At 37.1% G+C, this 16421-nt stretch overlaps 1 protein-coding gene across 1 annotated transcript; it reads right to left on the reverse strand.

Annotated features, from left to right (window-relative positions):
- Window positions 1-2801: 2801 nt before the first annotated feature.
- Window positions 2802-14755, reverse strand: LOC140162992 (glutaredoxin-3-like). The gene is made up of 9 exons (XM_072186324.1): window positions 14618-14755; window positions 10249-10357; window positions 9731-9805; window positions 8413-8520; window positions 7285-7459; window positions 6088-6232; window positions 4869-5029; window positions 3759-3900; window positions 2802-3041 (listed from the first exon to the last, which is right to left on the reverse strand). Exons 1-9 carry the CDS (start codon window positions 14677-14679, stop codon window positions 3035-3037), a joined length of 984 nt encoding a protein of 327 aa, XP_072042425.1. The 5' UTR covers window positions 14680-14755; the 3' UTR covers window positions 2802-3034.
- Window positions 14756-16421: the final 1666 nt, after the last annotated feature.

Consider the following 16421-nt stretch of genomic DNA (forward strand, 5'->3'; position numbering starts at 1 on the left):
ATACTCCAATAATTTATGCAATTGGTGGTTAAACCCCCAAAAGGAAATTTCACCCCTGCCCATAGGAAATTTCACCCCCCAAAAAAAAAACACCAATTTGGCCCAGTAAACACACAATTTCACTTTTATTTTGGGCAAAAATCAAATGATGCCCACTAGGACAACTGAAACTGTTTCGCCACTGTATGAACATGTATAACTCCCAAAAGGATTTTTACAACGACCCACACTGATGGAGTTGAGACAACTTATAAGCAGATTGTTTTATTTGTTCTTCCTCATTATAAAACATAACTATTAACTCATTATCATAAGGTTTTTTTGAAATGTAAACATTTGGTTCAAAACAGCCCCAGCCCCATTCAAATTCATGTAGCTAATTTCTCTATTTAAGTAGAGAAATTACAGATTCATGTAAAATACATGGCTTTCGGGTTAACCACTAGCTAGCATGTTAGCACATCTAGGAAAACTAACAAAGTTGCCAAAATCATGAACTTTAAATTAATGTTAGTTATATATAACAATGTTCTATAATCCAAAACATAATGACTTGAGGCACACCGACATCGCCTGGCTAATAATTACTTGGTACAGCAGAGATACTAAAATCAATACCCGGGATCGATACATGTGAATGTGCTATGCAGGAGTTGATATTCAGACGATAAATCTTTGGATACCGGGGTAGAAAATGATGAGCATCTCCCGTAAATGATTTAGTCTAAAGAATCCAGATTTAGTTCCTTGCACTTGAATATATTTGTTCAACGGATATGATAATCTTTAGCTAGCGTCTTGAGACAGAAGCGTGCGTCTTGAACTCAAAAATTGACAAAAATATTCTGATTTTATATGTGCCGAACTATAGTGCAGCGCGTAGGCTAGCTGCACTCACTCCCGTGGAGGCAGTATAAAAGTCGATGACCATTGACCTCAATGGCGCATACATGCTCACTCATACACAGAGAGGTCAATTACCAGGCTATTGTCAGTTGCCCCTCGGCTCATTATGCGTCTCCAAGGTCAGAACAAAATGGCCATGCGTGGCTGTGGATTCAACCTACCATGGCGATTTCTGCCATGAAGATATCGGGGCGATGACACTGTGTGAGGTCTATACATATATTTTGCGATGCAAGCTTAGAATGAAGCATCTACAATGGGAAATGACTAAATATCTAAAGAGGAATAATTTGAGACCATGTTTATTAAATTTTAACCACTGTACGTCGTAGAGCCCAAAATTTAACACTTGGAACTTTTTGCCTTGGTCAAACTTCACCAGCTTTTCCTATATCCGTATGTGTGTTTTTTAAAAACACAATTTAAGAATATTTATGCAATCTGCATATAACCTTTGACCCCTCTGTTCTATGGTTTTCAGCTGTTGGTCATTTTGGGGTCAATTAAAAAATTAATACAATGAAGCTACATAACTAATGTGGTTCTTTTGTCAACTCCATCTGTCCCCATTTTGATTAAATTGTGCATGTTACCCTGACCGACTCCCAAGCTTTGTAGTACAAGGCCCTACCTTGTTTAAATAAAGAGTAAATAAGTTATATTATATGGTATATATAATAGTCAGCAGGGTCATAACAACATATAATACAGTTTGTTTTTGAGGTTTGAGCTGCTTAACCATTCCAAGCCTTATGTTAGCCATTGAATTGTTTTATTACATGCAAATCCCATTTCGTAGTATAACTTACAGTTTACATGTTAGCTTGTGACTGTAGCTGATATATTGTGACAGGATTTGATCCCGAATCAGGCTTTGCTCCTAAATACCCAGTTACTATCAATCAACAATACTTAGTAACCATGCAAGCATATTATTGCTCAAATCACAAGTTTTTCTAGAATTTACTTTTACAACTTGCCACATTACTTCTGATACCACCAGACTTCATCAGGCAACTGAGTAAGACATTACCCTACACTGCTGGATAGTTGGATAGTAAAAAGTTAAGTGCATCTACAGGTTGCAGCTTGGCTTTGGGCGTGCAAGGTGAAGGTCCTCTGTTAGATAGGAAAAAGTCCTTGTTTTCAGAGCTCCACTAAACAAGAAATGGAGACTGAGACACAACTTATCCCTTGCAAGAAGATCCCTAGTTGTCTTCAAGTATCACATGACCAGCCCAGCAGGTCAGTTGCCTGATGAAGTCTGATGGTATCTTACGCAATGAAGCAAGTTGTACAAGTAGGTTCCAGTAAAAGATTTAATTCAAAACTTTGTGATTTTAACAACTGGATGACTGAGAATATTCACAAATTTATTGCCAAAATCGTTACATTCCCAGCACACTTGCTTGCAAACTTTTCAACAGCTCTTCCTATACCTTTGAACATGGAGCCAACCGTTGCTAATTGATGATGAATCCACACTTTTTCAGTAGCATGCATGCAAATGAACGTAAGTGCAGATATGCATTACATGTGAGTGCGTAAAATTTCACATTTGCCACCTTCGGTCTGATAGTGATCTTTTCACTTGCTAACTGTGTAAATACAGCAAATAATACATATATAATAACCAATAAGCATAACCAAACCCCTTTTGTGTCAACGTTTTGATGATACTCGAATCAAGCTCAAATCTAAACTCAGTTGTTATGGCTCCTGCCAGCCCCAAAGGTACACTTCGTTGGTGAGGGTACTCTACAGTACACTCATCAGAATCAAATGTACAGTACACACACTGGTAGCCACAAATTAAAGCAGCTGGGCTCGCTGCACTTGCATTATATATGATAAGTTAATTTTAATTTGAATTCCCCAAAATCAAAGAATTTTTTTTGGGGGAAACAAGCAATTTTTTTGCAGACCATTTAGTGTATCTCTGGGGTTGACATCAATCGGAATCTATTCAATCCTTTACAAATAAATGTCCATTGTCCTTTGTAGCTTTGATTCATCATTACATTATTTCACAGTTCAAGGGATACATCCTCTATCCTTTGAGTATTAGAGATGCTGGAACTGATGCATGTAGCGATATAGATGCTGCTGACAAATCTGATGCCTTGTATCATGAACTAGGGAGAAAAAGAAGAATAAAAAATTGATTACTTTTCACTTACTATTTTTGTGTCTGCAACACATAACACACACATCTCACCCATGTTTGTTACAAAATATATTCATTAGGAGATTGATTCCCTTAAAGGAATTTCACAAGATTCTGTAGTGCATTCCACAAGAGCATGATAATATTTGGAAATTGATAAAGGTAGCCAATAAATAAAGGATACCTTTATACATGTACATGTAGAATAACATTTACGTATTTTTGGCAGGATAAACCAACATAGTAAAATATATTAGAAAGGTTTTCTAGGTCAAGTTGCATACTTCATATGGTAAGGTATTATTGTATCCTGTAAAGGCTCCTGTAAAGCCACAAATGGCCCCTGGCTTTATGTACATACGCATGACTAGTATCTACCTATTTAGTTCATACAGGCCCCTGATCCTCATGGCTGAAAGCCATGTGGTGATATACATTGCAGATACTTTTAACAAACTGTCCTGTGGTTCATTCAAAATGGCCCCTGGTTCAGGGCAATAACCAGTAGACCAGGGCCTTTTTGTTAAGATTAAGTGGCCCACTGGTCTTCATTATCTTATTTCCCAGCCTGCTATTTATTTCAATAGAGACATGCTGTACTTTTTCTTGGGAAGGCTTATTCTTTCATTTCATTTGGGATTTTATTTAGTCAACAATACTCAGTAAAAAATTAACATTGACCCACCTTTGTGCGTTTTCTGTTGTAGGGAATCCGTCTTTGAGATCACCGTTCTCTTCCATCTCCTTAAGAATGTCCAGACCGCCAACCAGGTCACCATTCAGGTATAATTGAGGATATGTTGGCCAGTTAGAGAATGTTTTTAAACCTGAAAAAGAGAACAAGTGAATTGTCATAAATATTAGCAACTCGGACTGCATCATCATGCGAAACACATTTGTGATGTATGTGATTATGTAAAATGAATCTGATGTTGGGACTATTCATTTTGAGATATAGCCAATAATAGTATTCAACTTCCTTTATGGGGACACGACATATTGTTGGTTATAGCAGCCAAACAAAATTGACTTTCATTATTTAAATCAATATATTATTGAAAAATAACACTTTGATGTTTTGCAAAAGTTCATTCTACAAATCATATATACTTTGAAAACATACTTAATTTATAGTTGTTAATGAGTCATGTACGTTTTACAAAAGTGTTGTTGTTTCAGCTCTCTTTACAACATAACTCAAGAACCACAGGACCTACAAAAGTATATCTGTGATATTTGAATTCTTCTACAAGCTCACTATGAAATGATCAATGCAATTTTTGCCAAAGCTCACTACCATTCACACGATGCTGTGAACTACCAAATTGCAACAGTTTGAAATCGTTGCTAACCTTAATATTTGTATTTTATTGTTCTGAGCAATACTAAAATGACCTTATCTCTAGAACTAATTATGATTGGGGTTTCAACAAGGTGCATATCAAGGCGCAAGGTGCACCTCAAGGCGTGTTATCCCTGGTTGTGTCTGGAACATAAGGGGTCTGTGGCTAAAAACAGCACCTGTGAAAATAACATTTCTCTTCTTTCTTTCACCCTCATCACCAAAAAGCACCTAGCTTGGCCAGCCAAGGTACACCCTGTGGCACGCCATCCCTGGTTGTGTGTCTGGCACCTGAGGTATGCGCATACAGTTGCTTTGTGCATTGAGGTTTTTGATGTTTGGGAAGGTGGAGGGTGGAGGGTTAAGGGTTAATGTTGAGTTGAGTCATCGACCCAAGTGAACAACATATATGAGACTCAACACGGGTCGAATCATTACAACACTGTTACTTACCCTGCCTGACCTCGTTATCTTCCAAGATATCAAAGGTCTTATACTGGATGTTATTTCTGTTGAGGAGTTCTATGGTTGTACGACTGAAGCCACACCTTGGCTGATCTGGATTACCCTTCATGAATAGCATGCATGGTGCTGAGTTGGTTAACTTTTTTAACCTATATAAAAAGACAAATATTATGATAATACTCCTTTTCTGTATGGTAAACGTCTTGCATGAGATTTGCAGCTGGTGAGTGTTATACACAAATGCATTCTACAATGTACAGACCATAAAGAAGTAGTATGCATATTACATGTGCCGACATTGCCGTCAAATATGAAATTATAATCTTTCTCTTGCTGTCAATCAAAAGGTTCTTATTTCTGATCCAATATATTTTGTGTACAAGCTGTTATTTTTGTCAACACTGGATGAGGATTGCTACTGAGAACTGTTCATCCAATCACCTATTGAATTCCTGGTGATTGACTTGGTGTTGTCAGTTTTTCATTTATTTTCCTGATGGAATTTTTACCACAGGATGCAGCAGCTCATTCATAATGTGAGAAAGATGATATCAACCTTCATCTCTGTTCATGGTATGTACTCCTTCTCTTCCTAATCTCTATTCCTTGACTCAACATTTATATCATAGGCATGGAGGTCTTAGGCATGGAACAAGAAATAATATGTACTTTACATCAAAGTTCACCAGGTGTATGATATGGGGAAATACATACTTAAATAAGCCGGAGGTACACCATCTCGCCTTCTATGCGACATGGCATGCACACATCGCAACTGCTCAGTGCCAAAAGTGGATAAGTGCAATAGCTGCCATGTGTAGATGAATACAATATACTGTGTGTAAATTAATTGCAAAATGTTCAAAGGGCAGTGGGTAAGTGCAATAGCTGCCATGTGTAGATGAATACAATATACTGTGTGTAAATTAATTGCAAAATGTTCAAAGGGCAGCTATTGCACTTACCCACTTCTGGCACTGAGCAGTCGATAGTAAAGTCAGTTCTCTTAGGTTCTGATCTCTTTTTACTTAGTGACACATTCTTGACGGACTGCTGTTGTAGAATTTCCAAACTTGAAAATTGAAATACAGCTGAACTTTTTCAATATTATGTGGCTGGTGATATTCAGACCAATGTGATATAAATTTTGTTATCTCTGTGAATGTGATGAAAATAAATGTACTCAACCTTTTGAATTATCACCTACCTGTCATCGAGTTTCTCCTGCACTGGGAAGCCTTCCTTCATATCACCATTCTCCTCCATTTCTTTCAATATATCCAGACCTCCAACCAATTCTCCATTCAAATATAACTGTGGGAAGGTGGGCCAATTGGAATACGTCTTCAAACCTAGGAAAAATGGTGTTTTACATAATTTTGTCTGTGATTACAAGAATATCACATTATATGAAATAAACACCTCAAACAAAGAAAGTCTGCACTTATCATGACTTATGTAACCCGTCCTACACCAAAACCTGATCTTGTTATGACAATTTGATTGATAAGGTTGTGTGCAGAATCTTGTTAGCTCCAATTTGATACCAAGCGTGGTCAGCTTGCTTTCCCGTGATGGGCCCCTGCTGACTATCCCAAGTGCCTGTACAATGGCGGATTATTCAATTGTTAATTGTAGGATGGGTTACATAAGTGCAGCCTTTCATTATTTGAGGTGTTTAGTTTACTAAAAATAGATCATGCAAAATCTATTTTCACATTGAAATCATTCAGATAATAATTATGGGTAGATATGGAATGACTTCAAACCTATTGTAAAAGCAATATTTGTGAAGTAATTTGTTTCTATGTTGTTGAAAAAACATTTTTAGACTTGTGCGCAACATATATGTCCCTGTGGGAGTGCGAACTTGTAGTCCAAATCAACTTAGGACATCACTTGGCCAGGGTTCGATTTAGAAAATAAAATGTACATGCACAACTCCGATTTTTTCCTCAAAATGGACCAAATAACACAAAATTTTGCATGCACAGGCAAAATTCTACATGCACAGAGCCAAAGTTACATGCATTTGTGCATGTAAAACCCCTCTAAATCGAACCGTGCACTTGGCCCCTTGTCCAAGGTTAACGTTAATTTTTATCATACACAGACCCAATTTTCCGAAGACCATGCTATACAGTTGCTATATTAATGCACATAGCGGACATATTGCTCAAATGAATTTAGCATGCAATTGCAACTTACTGCAGACCTCTGGGAACTGAGGATGCTGTTCATTTGCACGTAGGTCCACTGTTTAAATGTGGAAAGTCTTGTGTGTGTCCTCATTTGCAGGCAATCACCAACGCATATCAATTACACACAGCATATACAGTTCAATATCTTTCCGACCTCTTTCCGATCTTGTTTGGCAAGGACAATAAAGTATCTTGTGACTTACCTTGCCTAACGTCATTATCTTCCAAGATATCAAAGGTCTTATACTGGATGTTATTTCTGTTGAGGAGTTCTATGGTTGTACGACTGAAGCCACACCTTGGCTGATCAGGGTTACCTTTCATGAATAGCATGCATGGAGCTGTGTTGATTAACCTCTTCAATTTTGTGTTCAGGTCCTGTAAGAAATGAATTGCAGGAAAAAAGACACTTACGTCAACTAAATTATATTCAAATACCGAGATTAACAGAACGTTTGACTTTGATTGTACTAACTCTTCAATGTTTACTCAGTACTGGTGGTTTAGCTAATTAGTGGTCAAAGTGTAGATCTAACGATTCAAACTCTCTTTGATATCTTTTCAAAGATTCATGTGCGCTGACTATTTTGGAAAGATAAAAGTGTATTGTATTAGCAGACCTACAATCAAAAGCTTCATCAGAAATTAATGGTGGAGCCAAATGTTGTGCTTTTATAGATCATTATTTTTTTTACTACATGTACATGACACAGTTATTTTCAAAGTTTTTTACTGCACATTAATTTTAAAATGACATACAACTTGCTTGATCCTTTTCCATGTGTCATCTTCATTTAATAGTTTGTCTCAAAGCCCTTCTCAAGCTGAAAACATAATGCGGATTGCGTTTTTGTTTTTTAGGCTATTTTCAGATGTGATATTTTTGTGTGGTGGATTTGAAGAAAAAAAAACAGCAGAAAAAATGGGCAATTTTACTAATGCGCACGGGGCTTTGAGACTAACTATTAAATTAAGATGGCCTAAGTAGAACAGAGGAGTATGATTATATCAGGTATGCATGTGAGTGACCAAACATAACAAATGAAAAAAAAAACCCAGCCAAGCAGCTCAAAAAGAATGAACATAGAGCGAGTGTAAAAGTCTGAAATTTAACTTCCAAGAGGAAGTCTCCCCTACCTTTTTTGCCATTTATCTCAAAATGCACTCAATGTGACTTACAATTTTTTGTAACCTTTCAAAACTAGCAATTGTTCACTTGATTTTTTAGAGTGGCCCTCTTTTTCCTGCATGCTTCAAAACCAAATTGTATCTCAGAATAGAGGAACTGTTTCAATAAAAAAAACCAAGAAAAACAAATAAATCAACATTACCTCTTTGGGTGGGGGTGCAGGACTAGCATTAGCGTCAGCGTGATGTTTCACTTTCTTCTCAAGCTCTGCTCCATTGGCTCCATTCACCCTGTCAATCACTTGCTTATTCTGAAATAAAGTTTTTTAAAAGCTTTCAACAAAAACTAATGAGGGAAATATTCATTACCTTGCAAATACTTTTGGTACTGACCTTTACCATCATCAGGGAGTAGTGACTCAGGCTGGCTGACTGTCTTCTTCACACCTGGATGGGTTTGGTGTTTCTAAAAGAAGATTTGTGTAAATTTTTGGTAGATCTCAACCCTGTATCTGTTTCATTTGACTTGATGTTTCTTGTTGATAGCTATAGACTCCTTGATCTTTCTATAGAAATACCAAAACCTTCTAGGTGTGGAGAAGACAGTCAGTCAGTCAGTCACTACCCACCCTAGTACATGAGTGCTTGTGAAAATCATATAAAACCAAGCCCAATTAATTACTGGTAATTACCACCTTTGGCCAATTTCACTCCTAGCTGGCCTAGCCCAACCCAAATGATAAACCACAGTGGATAAACCAACAGATAGAAAGATATTATGTATTCATAACCTCATTAATAAACGCGATGCGTGCGATCCAATCATATTTTATTATTTGCGAAAACGTGAACGCAAATCGAGGTCATTAATATCTCACAATTGACCGCAAAATGCGTAATTGTTCCAATGTCGCACACAATTGACTTCTGCGTGCGCATGTATTGTCGTCCAACAAACTGCGCGTGCGCGCTGGCTGCCGTATTTGGATTGCACGCTACCATATTTGCACAGATTGTGATACGCACTTTTGTTATTGGTCGTTCTGTTTTAGCCTGATCGATTTTTGGCAAGGGAAGATGTAAAAATCATCTATTTTTATAAACTTTTGAACAAAATATTGTGTTATTTTGTAAGGTGAAGAGATTAAAGTGCGGTTATGAATGAGGTTAATAACTTTGCATCGGTAATATATGGGCATTGTGAAAAATCTAAACATTTTGCTTTGGACCTCGGAATATCCCTCGGGCTACGCCTCGGGATATTCCTCGGTTCCAAAGGCAAAATGTTTAGATTTTTCACAATGCCCTCCAAATAACCGATGCGCAGTTATTAACCTCTAAATAATGATGTTATTATGGACGCTGTATGTTGGCACACTTTTCATGCTACATGTATATTGAAAGCTCTATCAATAAGGTATCAGCAGTAGATAAGTGGAGCGATTACTAGTGGTTTTAGATTTATTCCTTTTTACATCTATGTAGGAAACTGCACTACATTTTGTATATATTATACTTTACCTTGAGAAGAACACAAGTGGGTACTGCTGTTATCTCACATTTGAGAGACACCTCAGGAACAGATTCTGCTTCAATCTGAAAAATACAATTCATTTTGTAATATTAATAAGAACTTATAATAATTATATATAAAAAATGTATTCTTGTTCGACTTAAAACACATACGGTACATACATGTACACATGGAGCGAGTTAAAATGATTAGTTCTCAACTTAAGTACAAATTGTTCAGAGGTCTGATGATACCCAAGTTAAAGGTCTCTTCATATCAACGATTTGCTCATTCGAAAAATCATCAATACGTCAGTTTTTGTGCACAATTTTTTGTTTGTAGCATAGTAGATGTGCTAACATTAGCATGTTAGTTTAAGCTCATAAGTAACAGGCAGTATGAGCTAATAATTTAAAACAAAGCAGAATTTAAACAGATGCGGTTTGACTTGCACCACAGACATGGCTGCTCTACGTAGTTCATTTATATATTAGCAATGTACATGTAGTATACTTATTGTACATACCTTTGAAAAGTTGACCTGCAGGTTTGCTTTGGCCAGTTCTGTCATTGCCGTGTTCATCACCTCGCACTGAGTTGCCCATGGTGCCCAGAAATGAATAACCAACAATCCGCTGAAAATGAAAACATTACACTTGATTTAGAGGTTTTACTGCGCATCAGTTGTTTTGCTTTGGGACCGAGGAAGATCCTGAAGTGCTGATGGGAACACACCAGGTACACCAGGTACCACCACCAATCCATGATGATCACTTGCACAGATGGGAAACCACCAACCAACAGTACACACAGAGCTGCTCACATTACAACCCTGTGCACTGAACTGACCAATCAGGTGCACAGATTTTCAAGAAAATTTGTTCTGGACTATGAAAAATGTTCATGCATTACCTTTGTCCATCAACATTTGACTGCTTCCACTTGTATTTCCTACAAGAGTAACTTCAAAAAACCTCCATAGAAAAACTTTGAAAACCCCAGAAAAACTTGTAATTTTTATAAAAAGCCCTTGAAAATTGGGTAATGTTGGTGCCACTTACATTATAAGTTTAATTTGTACTAAGTTTGCTTGTGCAATTTCATAAATTGACTGAATTGCAAAAAAAATTGTTGAAATGTTTGAGCTGCGCAAAATGTTAAGTGTGTAAATCCCATTGACACACAAAATGGCATAATGATAAGCCAGTCTCAGACAGTGTGCAACTACAAATGGTGTACACGAAACTGGCAAGCGAGTCTAGACTCGCTCGCCAGTCCTACGATACATACCGTACCTAAGGACTGGCTCACGCCATTTTGTCTGTCTATGGAAAATACACGCTTAACTGTTTGCGCAGGTCAGATATTTGAAAAACTTCTTCAAAATTTCATCAAATCAAAGGTATATAAAATTAATAGTAATACCCACCTTATTGTGCTTGCTAATTTAAGACTCGGTTGAAACAAAATTAAGGATCGAATGCATTTTAGTATCCAAAAAGGCAAAATTATCGTCAAAGTTCTGCCGAATTCTCCACCCTTGCGAAGGGTGCAGAATTGGAATCGGGGATAAAAATATCCGATCTTTGCGATCAAAAACACAAAATTACAAAATACAACTTACTATTGACAAAAGACATACTCCTCTACCGCTTATCCTCCAGGTTTATCCTCGTTAATATTTTAATATTTTTCACTAATTAAACAAATGATAATTTCAAATTGTGAAACATATTTGAAAAGTAGAATAATCAAGCTGTATAATGAGCCTAAACTTATTGCAATTGGACAAAGAATAGCTCTGTACCAACAAGTTAAGGGGATACTACACCCCTAGCCAATTTTTTGCTTATTTTTGTGTTTTTCTCAAAAATTATAGTGCATTGGTGACAAGTAAGATATGTATATTATAGAGGCAAGGACTATAACTACTGCACTGAAAATTCAGCAACTCAAGGCAAGTAGTTATTGATTTATTGATCAAATATTGGTTTTCCCTCATTTTTGACTGTAACTCCACAACTGTTGTCTGTGCTGAAATAAAATTTCCAGTGTAGCAGTTGTAGTCAGTGTTCGAAATAGGGAAAATATGAAGGTTGTCCCGAGGACAACTAAAGCATAAATTCTGCTTGTCCTCAAAACAATTTGGTTGTCCCCAAAATGTGTCATATATTTGGAGCCAGGAGGTAAAATATAATGGTTGTCCAGGGGATAAGTACATAGCTCAATTTGGTTGTCCCCAGTGATTTTTGGACAAGAGGACAAGAGGATAAGTGCTTATTTCGAACCCGGGGTATGACAATAGGGGGACGTGCGGCAAAGATGGGTAGCATTTTCAGCCTTCTGGTATATCAATTCTATGACCCCTTTTTCAAAGCCTATTTTGGTATATGAATGGGTCCTTTTTTCAAAATTTTCTCAATTTTTTCGGAAAACAGCCCAATTTTTCTTTAATCTGGCCAAAATTTTCCCAAAATTTTGGGAAAATTTGTAAAAACTAAGACAATATCAGGTAAATTCGGCCGAAAATTTTGACTTTTGGTATATCAATGGGTCCAAATTTCTTGAAAAATTGGTATATTTATGGGTCTACTTCCAAAATCTCAGCTGCACGTCCCTACCAAAACCAAACTTGAGTACCCCGGATTTGAACACTGGTTGTAGTCCTTGACCTTGCCCCTATAATATGTATCCATACCTTACTTGTCACCAAGGCAATGCTCTATAATTTTTGAGAAAAATGTAAAAATAGGCACAAAATTGGGCAGGGGTGTAGTACCCCCTTAAATCTGGAAGAGGAGAGAAAAATGTAACGCCTCCCACTATTTTGGGGTCCCACCATATGACACATGACCATATATTATGATATAAGGCCAAGTAAAAAATAAAACATGTTTCACGTCCGGTTTTCGAAAAAAAAAAAGGAGGAAGAGGGGCTTTTTATTTTCTATTTTTTATCGCAAAATTGGTGTAAATACCCATACTTAGAGCTGTTTTAGCGTACAATCCGTACATACAATAATGCCTGGAAAAAGGAGGAGGCCCTTTTTTATTTGTTGTTCTGAGTCTGAGAGTTACACCCCCTCTAAGGCTAATGAAAGTTGATCCCCAGTTTCCCGTTACATAGTTTTTCATGACTGGGTAGGTGACTGTTTCATTATTCATTATTCATTATTTTCAAACTTTCGTTATCGGTGCAAAGTTAATTACGGAATGCTATGTTTTGAGGCCCAAATAAAATAATAAAGTATAGTTAGTAATGACCATGCTTCACTTCAAAACAAATTTTAATTAAGCACATCTTCTTTGGAATCTTCAAATTAACCTATAGGTTGTGCAACATATGAAAGCACCAGAAGTCCATGATAGTCTTTGGAGAACCACTTTTCCATATAAATACACGGTGTCTGTGTGTTCTATTGCACACTACTTTTTACAAACCAAACTTACTCTCCACTAGCACATCTTTGGAAGCAATATTTATACGGAAATTAGTTTGTCTACTTGCACAAACTGGAGGTTGCTGGTAAAAATCATCACAGGGTGCACGTGTTAATAATAAAACAACCATGCAAGAAATTGACAAATAAATCATTTTATTTATAAGTTTATTTTATTAAATACATAAATATTTGTAAGAAAAGCAGAATAAATTTGACTTCAAATTTTGTTTATTTTATTTATTTTGATGTTGTCTATAGCGCTACATAGTGCACGGTAGAAATGCTTTCATATTTGTTCACACGCTGGTTCCCTTGAACTTGGCTGCCTCTCTTTGTGTTCGGTCTATCCATTTAGTGGTAGGAGAAACTTAGATGCAGGGAATTCCTAGTCTCCAGTAAATGCGCCCTACGATATCGCCATTTTACCACGTAGTTTAACCCAGCGTTTGCAAAGACTATTCGGGCCGGTCAGGGTCGGCGTAAAAGTGCTTAAAATACGGTCGGACGTGAAAGATGACATTAAAACTATCCTTTTTTCTTAAAAACTTGAAAATGTGAAATAATGAAATAATGGAAAATAATGAAATATTTGATCGGCATTTTTTTCTGACCGGAGTCGGGTAACGGGAAACTGGGAGTCAACTTTCATTAGCCTAATGATCACAAAACCTTCCTAAAATGTTTCTTGTATCTTAACAAGGCTATAGAAAGCATCCCAACTTCCTAGACACATTTTTTGAAAAGTTATAACTGAATTTCAAAAAATAAAAATTTATTTGAGAAAACCTCAAAAAAGGAAGCGGGAGGGGACGTGAAACATGTTTATTTTTTTATTTGGCCTAACACAGACAAGCGAGTACCTACAACTTTCCCACTTGAGGGCAAATTTTTTTTGCCTTATAATCCCTCTTATCAAAGCAAAGTGCGAGGTAGAACTTCTTCTACCGCCTTGTGTTCTCAGGGCAGAAGCATACATGTAAAGCTTACATGTACCTACAGGCCCAGGTAGTCCGAATAATCAGACCCAGAACAAATTATTAATTTCTGACATTATCGTGTACTGGGTCTGAACTGTTTTCATTCGAAATCTTGATGGCAAATTGGACAATAGAAGCACATGGTGCTACTTCACAGTTTTTTAATCCCCTATTCATGTTGCGTGAATCACTGATTTAGTCTCTATTGTGGACCATCCTTTTGATACTTGAGTATTTGGACAAGCGGAACAGGTTTGACAGGCCCCTTTGTCTACCTCTCTGTTTGTAAACAAACGAGGAGGTCGAAATCGTCCTCCTCGCCGAATACGAAATTCAGCGTAATAGTACGGCACTGGGCCCAGGGACAGTGCAAACAAATGTGACACAGTTTCCGAATTCTCCTACCGCGATGAACTAAGTCTTAAAGATCATCAGTTTTAAACACTAAAGCAATTCATATCGACGTCTACTTTACCTTCCACACTTTTCTGTTAATTCTTCAAACTCAGCGATCGACTTTACTTCACTGACAGCCATCGTATTTGTTTTTTGACTGCAAATTTATTACCAAAAATATCTTTTCGTCGACTAATTTCGTCAGAAATGGGCAATTCGATATGTTACGGAATTTGTAGTATTGGGCAATAATCGATATGAGACATGACAATGTTGTTTTTCCTTGCTCCGGACCACCTCTCAGGTATAAAACTCCCACTGAATACAAATTTACAAAACAAAATATTTTGACTTGACGGGATATTTGTTACGACGGGAAAAAGTGAAGTTTTAAGAAGTTTGCGCTGAATAATATTACAGTAGAATACACTTAGGCCAAGGTTTTTTTTTTCTTATAGGCCTAAATCAACCATCAACGGTATTCAATTTTCTGCTGCAGTTGTATGTAGGCCTACTTGGGATGTGGGGTTTGTGTGTGTAATGAGGTTTTTAATTTTTGTTGCATGTTTGTTTGTTTTGTAAAATCTATTTTGTTGTATAAATGCATGTGTTTTGATGTGTAATACGATCATCCGGGGGCACATATCACTCTAAATGAGAAATTTAAAACATTGTTGTGCAGTGTACCCCCATAAGCTGAGACCATAGGTATTATGGACTCAGGTATAAGTAATAAGTACATAAAAGTATTAAATTTCCAAATCGATGAAAACTGCATAGTTAGGTTTTAAAGACACATAATTGATCAACTGATAGTTGAAGTTCAAAGGTCTTTAGCTCACCATTTTTTAATAAGCAATAATTTAATATGGGGATATAGGCCTACACTTTCACTTGTGTAAGACGAATGAGCGTTGCCTGGGAGGGGGGGGGCGACTTGTAAACGTATAAATGGTCTATATGCTGCATAATGCTGCAAGGATGCAGGCATTTTGCATTTTTTTAAATGTTTGAACCCGTAATGTTTATTGCATTTTTGCAGCGTATTATTGAAAAGGTGCCCCTAAATGTGTGCCAAAAAGCGGCGTTGGGGGATAAATCCCCCAATATTTTACCAGGGGGATGGTCCATACAATCATCCCCCAATGTTGACGCCTGTATGTGGGTTTCTGACCAAATTAACCTCATATTTGGCCATTTTAGCCCCAAAATGCAAAAAAACTTTTTCGCGCGCATTTGTAGGCCTACCATTAACTTATTGTGTCGCCAAAAGGTGTCGGAATTCACTATAGGCCTACTTCAAGAAAATTTCCCAACCCCATCCCCCCTCCCATGTCAAAAAGAAATATATGCCACTGGCGTTCCCCCATTCATGTGAACAACTTTTTATTGGCTTGCCAAACATTTCGCCCTCTACCAGTACCACCACCCCATTTTACCCACCCCTTACCGCTCATAAGTATTGCTCAGCCTCTAATATAATGTAAAATGTGTTATTAAGGGGGTACTACACCCCTGGCCAATTTCGTGCCTATTTATGCATTTTCTCAAAAATTATAGCGCATTGGTGACAAGTAAGATATGTATATTATAGGGGCAGGGACTACAACTACTGCACTGAAAATTCAGCAACTCAAGGCAAGTAGTTATTGATTTATTGATCAAATATAGGTTTCCCTCATTTTTGACTGTAACTCCACAACTGTTGTCTGTGCTGAAATAAAATTTCCAGTGCAGTAGTTGTAGTCCTTGCCCCTATAATATAAATATCTCACCAATGCTTTATAATTTTTGAGAAAAATGCAAAAATAGGTACAAAATTGGGCAGTGGTGTAGTACCCCCTTAAGCGTTAGGCCTACTGCATGCATTCATTTCACATCAA

Source organism: Amphiura filiformis, chromosome 10, assembly GCF_039555335.1.
Source record: "Amphiura filiformis chromosome 10, Afil_fr2py, whole genome shotgun sequence".
Classification (NCBI taxonomy): domain Eukaryota; kingdom Metazoa; phylum Echinodermata; class Ophiuroidea; order Amphilepidida; family Amphiuridae; genus Amphiura; species Amphiura filiformis.

What these genes read in the sequence shown, in the direction of transcription:
- LOC140162992 (XM_072186324.1), bottom strand. Translation starts at nt 14,679, where the DNA reads ATGGCTGTCAGTGAAGTAAAGTCGATCGCTGAGTTTGAAGAATTAACA. An exon ending in TGCAGGTCAACTTTTCAAAG is followed by an intron (nt 9,806 to 10,248) that starts GTATGTACAATA and finishes TGTATTTTTCAG; the next exon opens with ATTGAAGCAGAATCTGTTCC. An exon ending in AGATAATGACGTTAGGCAAG is followed by an intron (nt 6,233 to 7,284) that starts GTAAGTCACAAG and finishes CATTTTTCCTAG; the next exon opens with GTTTGAAGACGTATTCCAAT.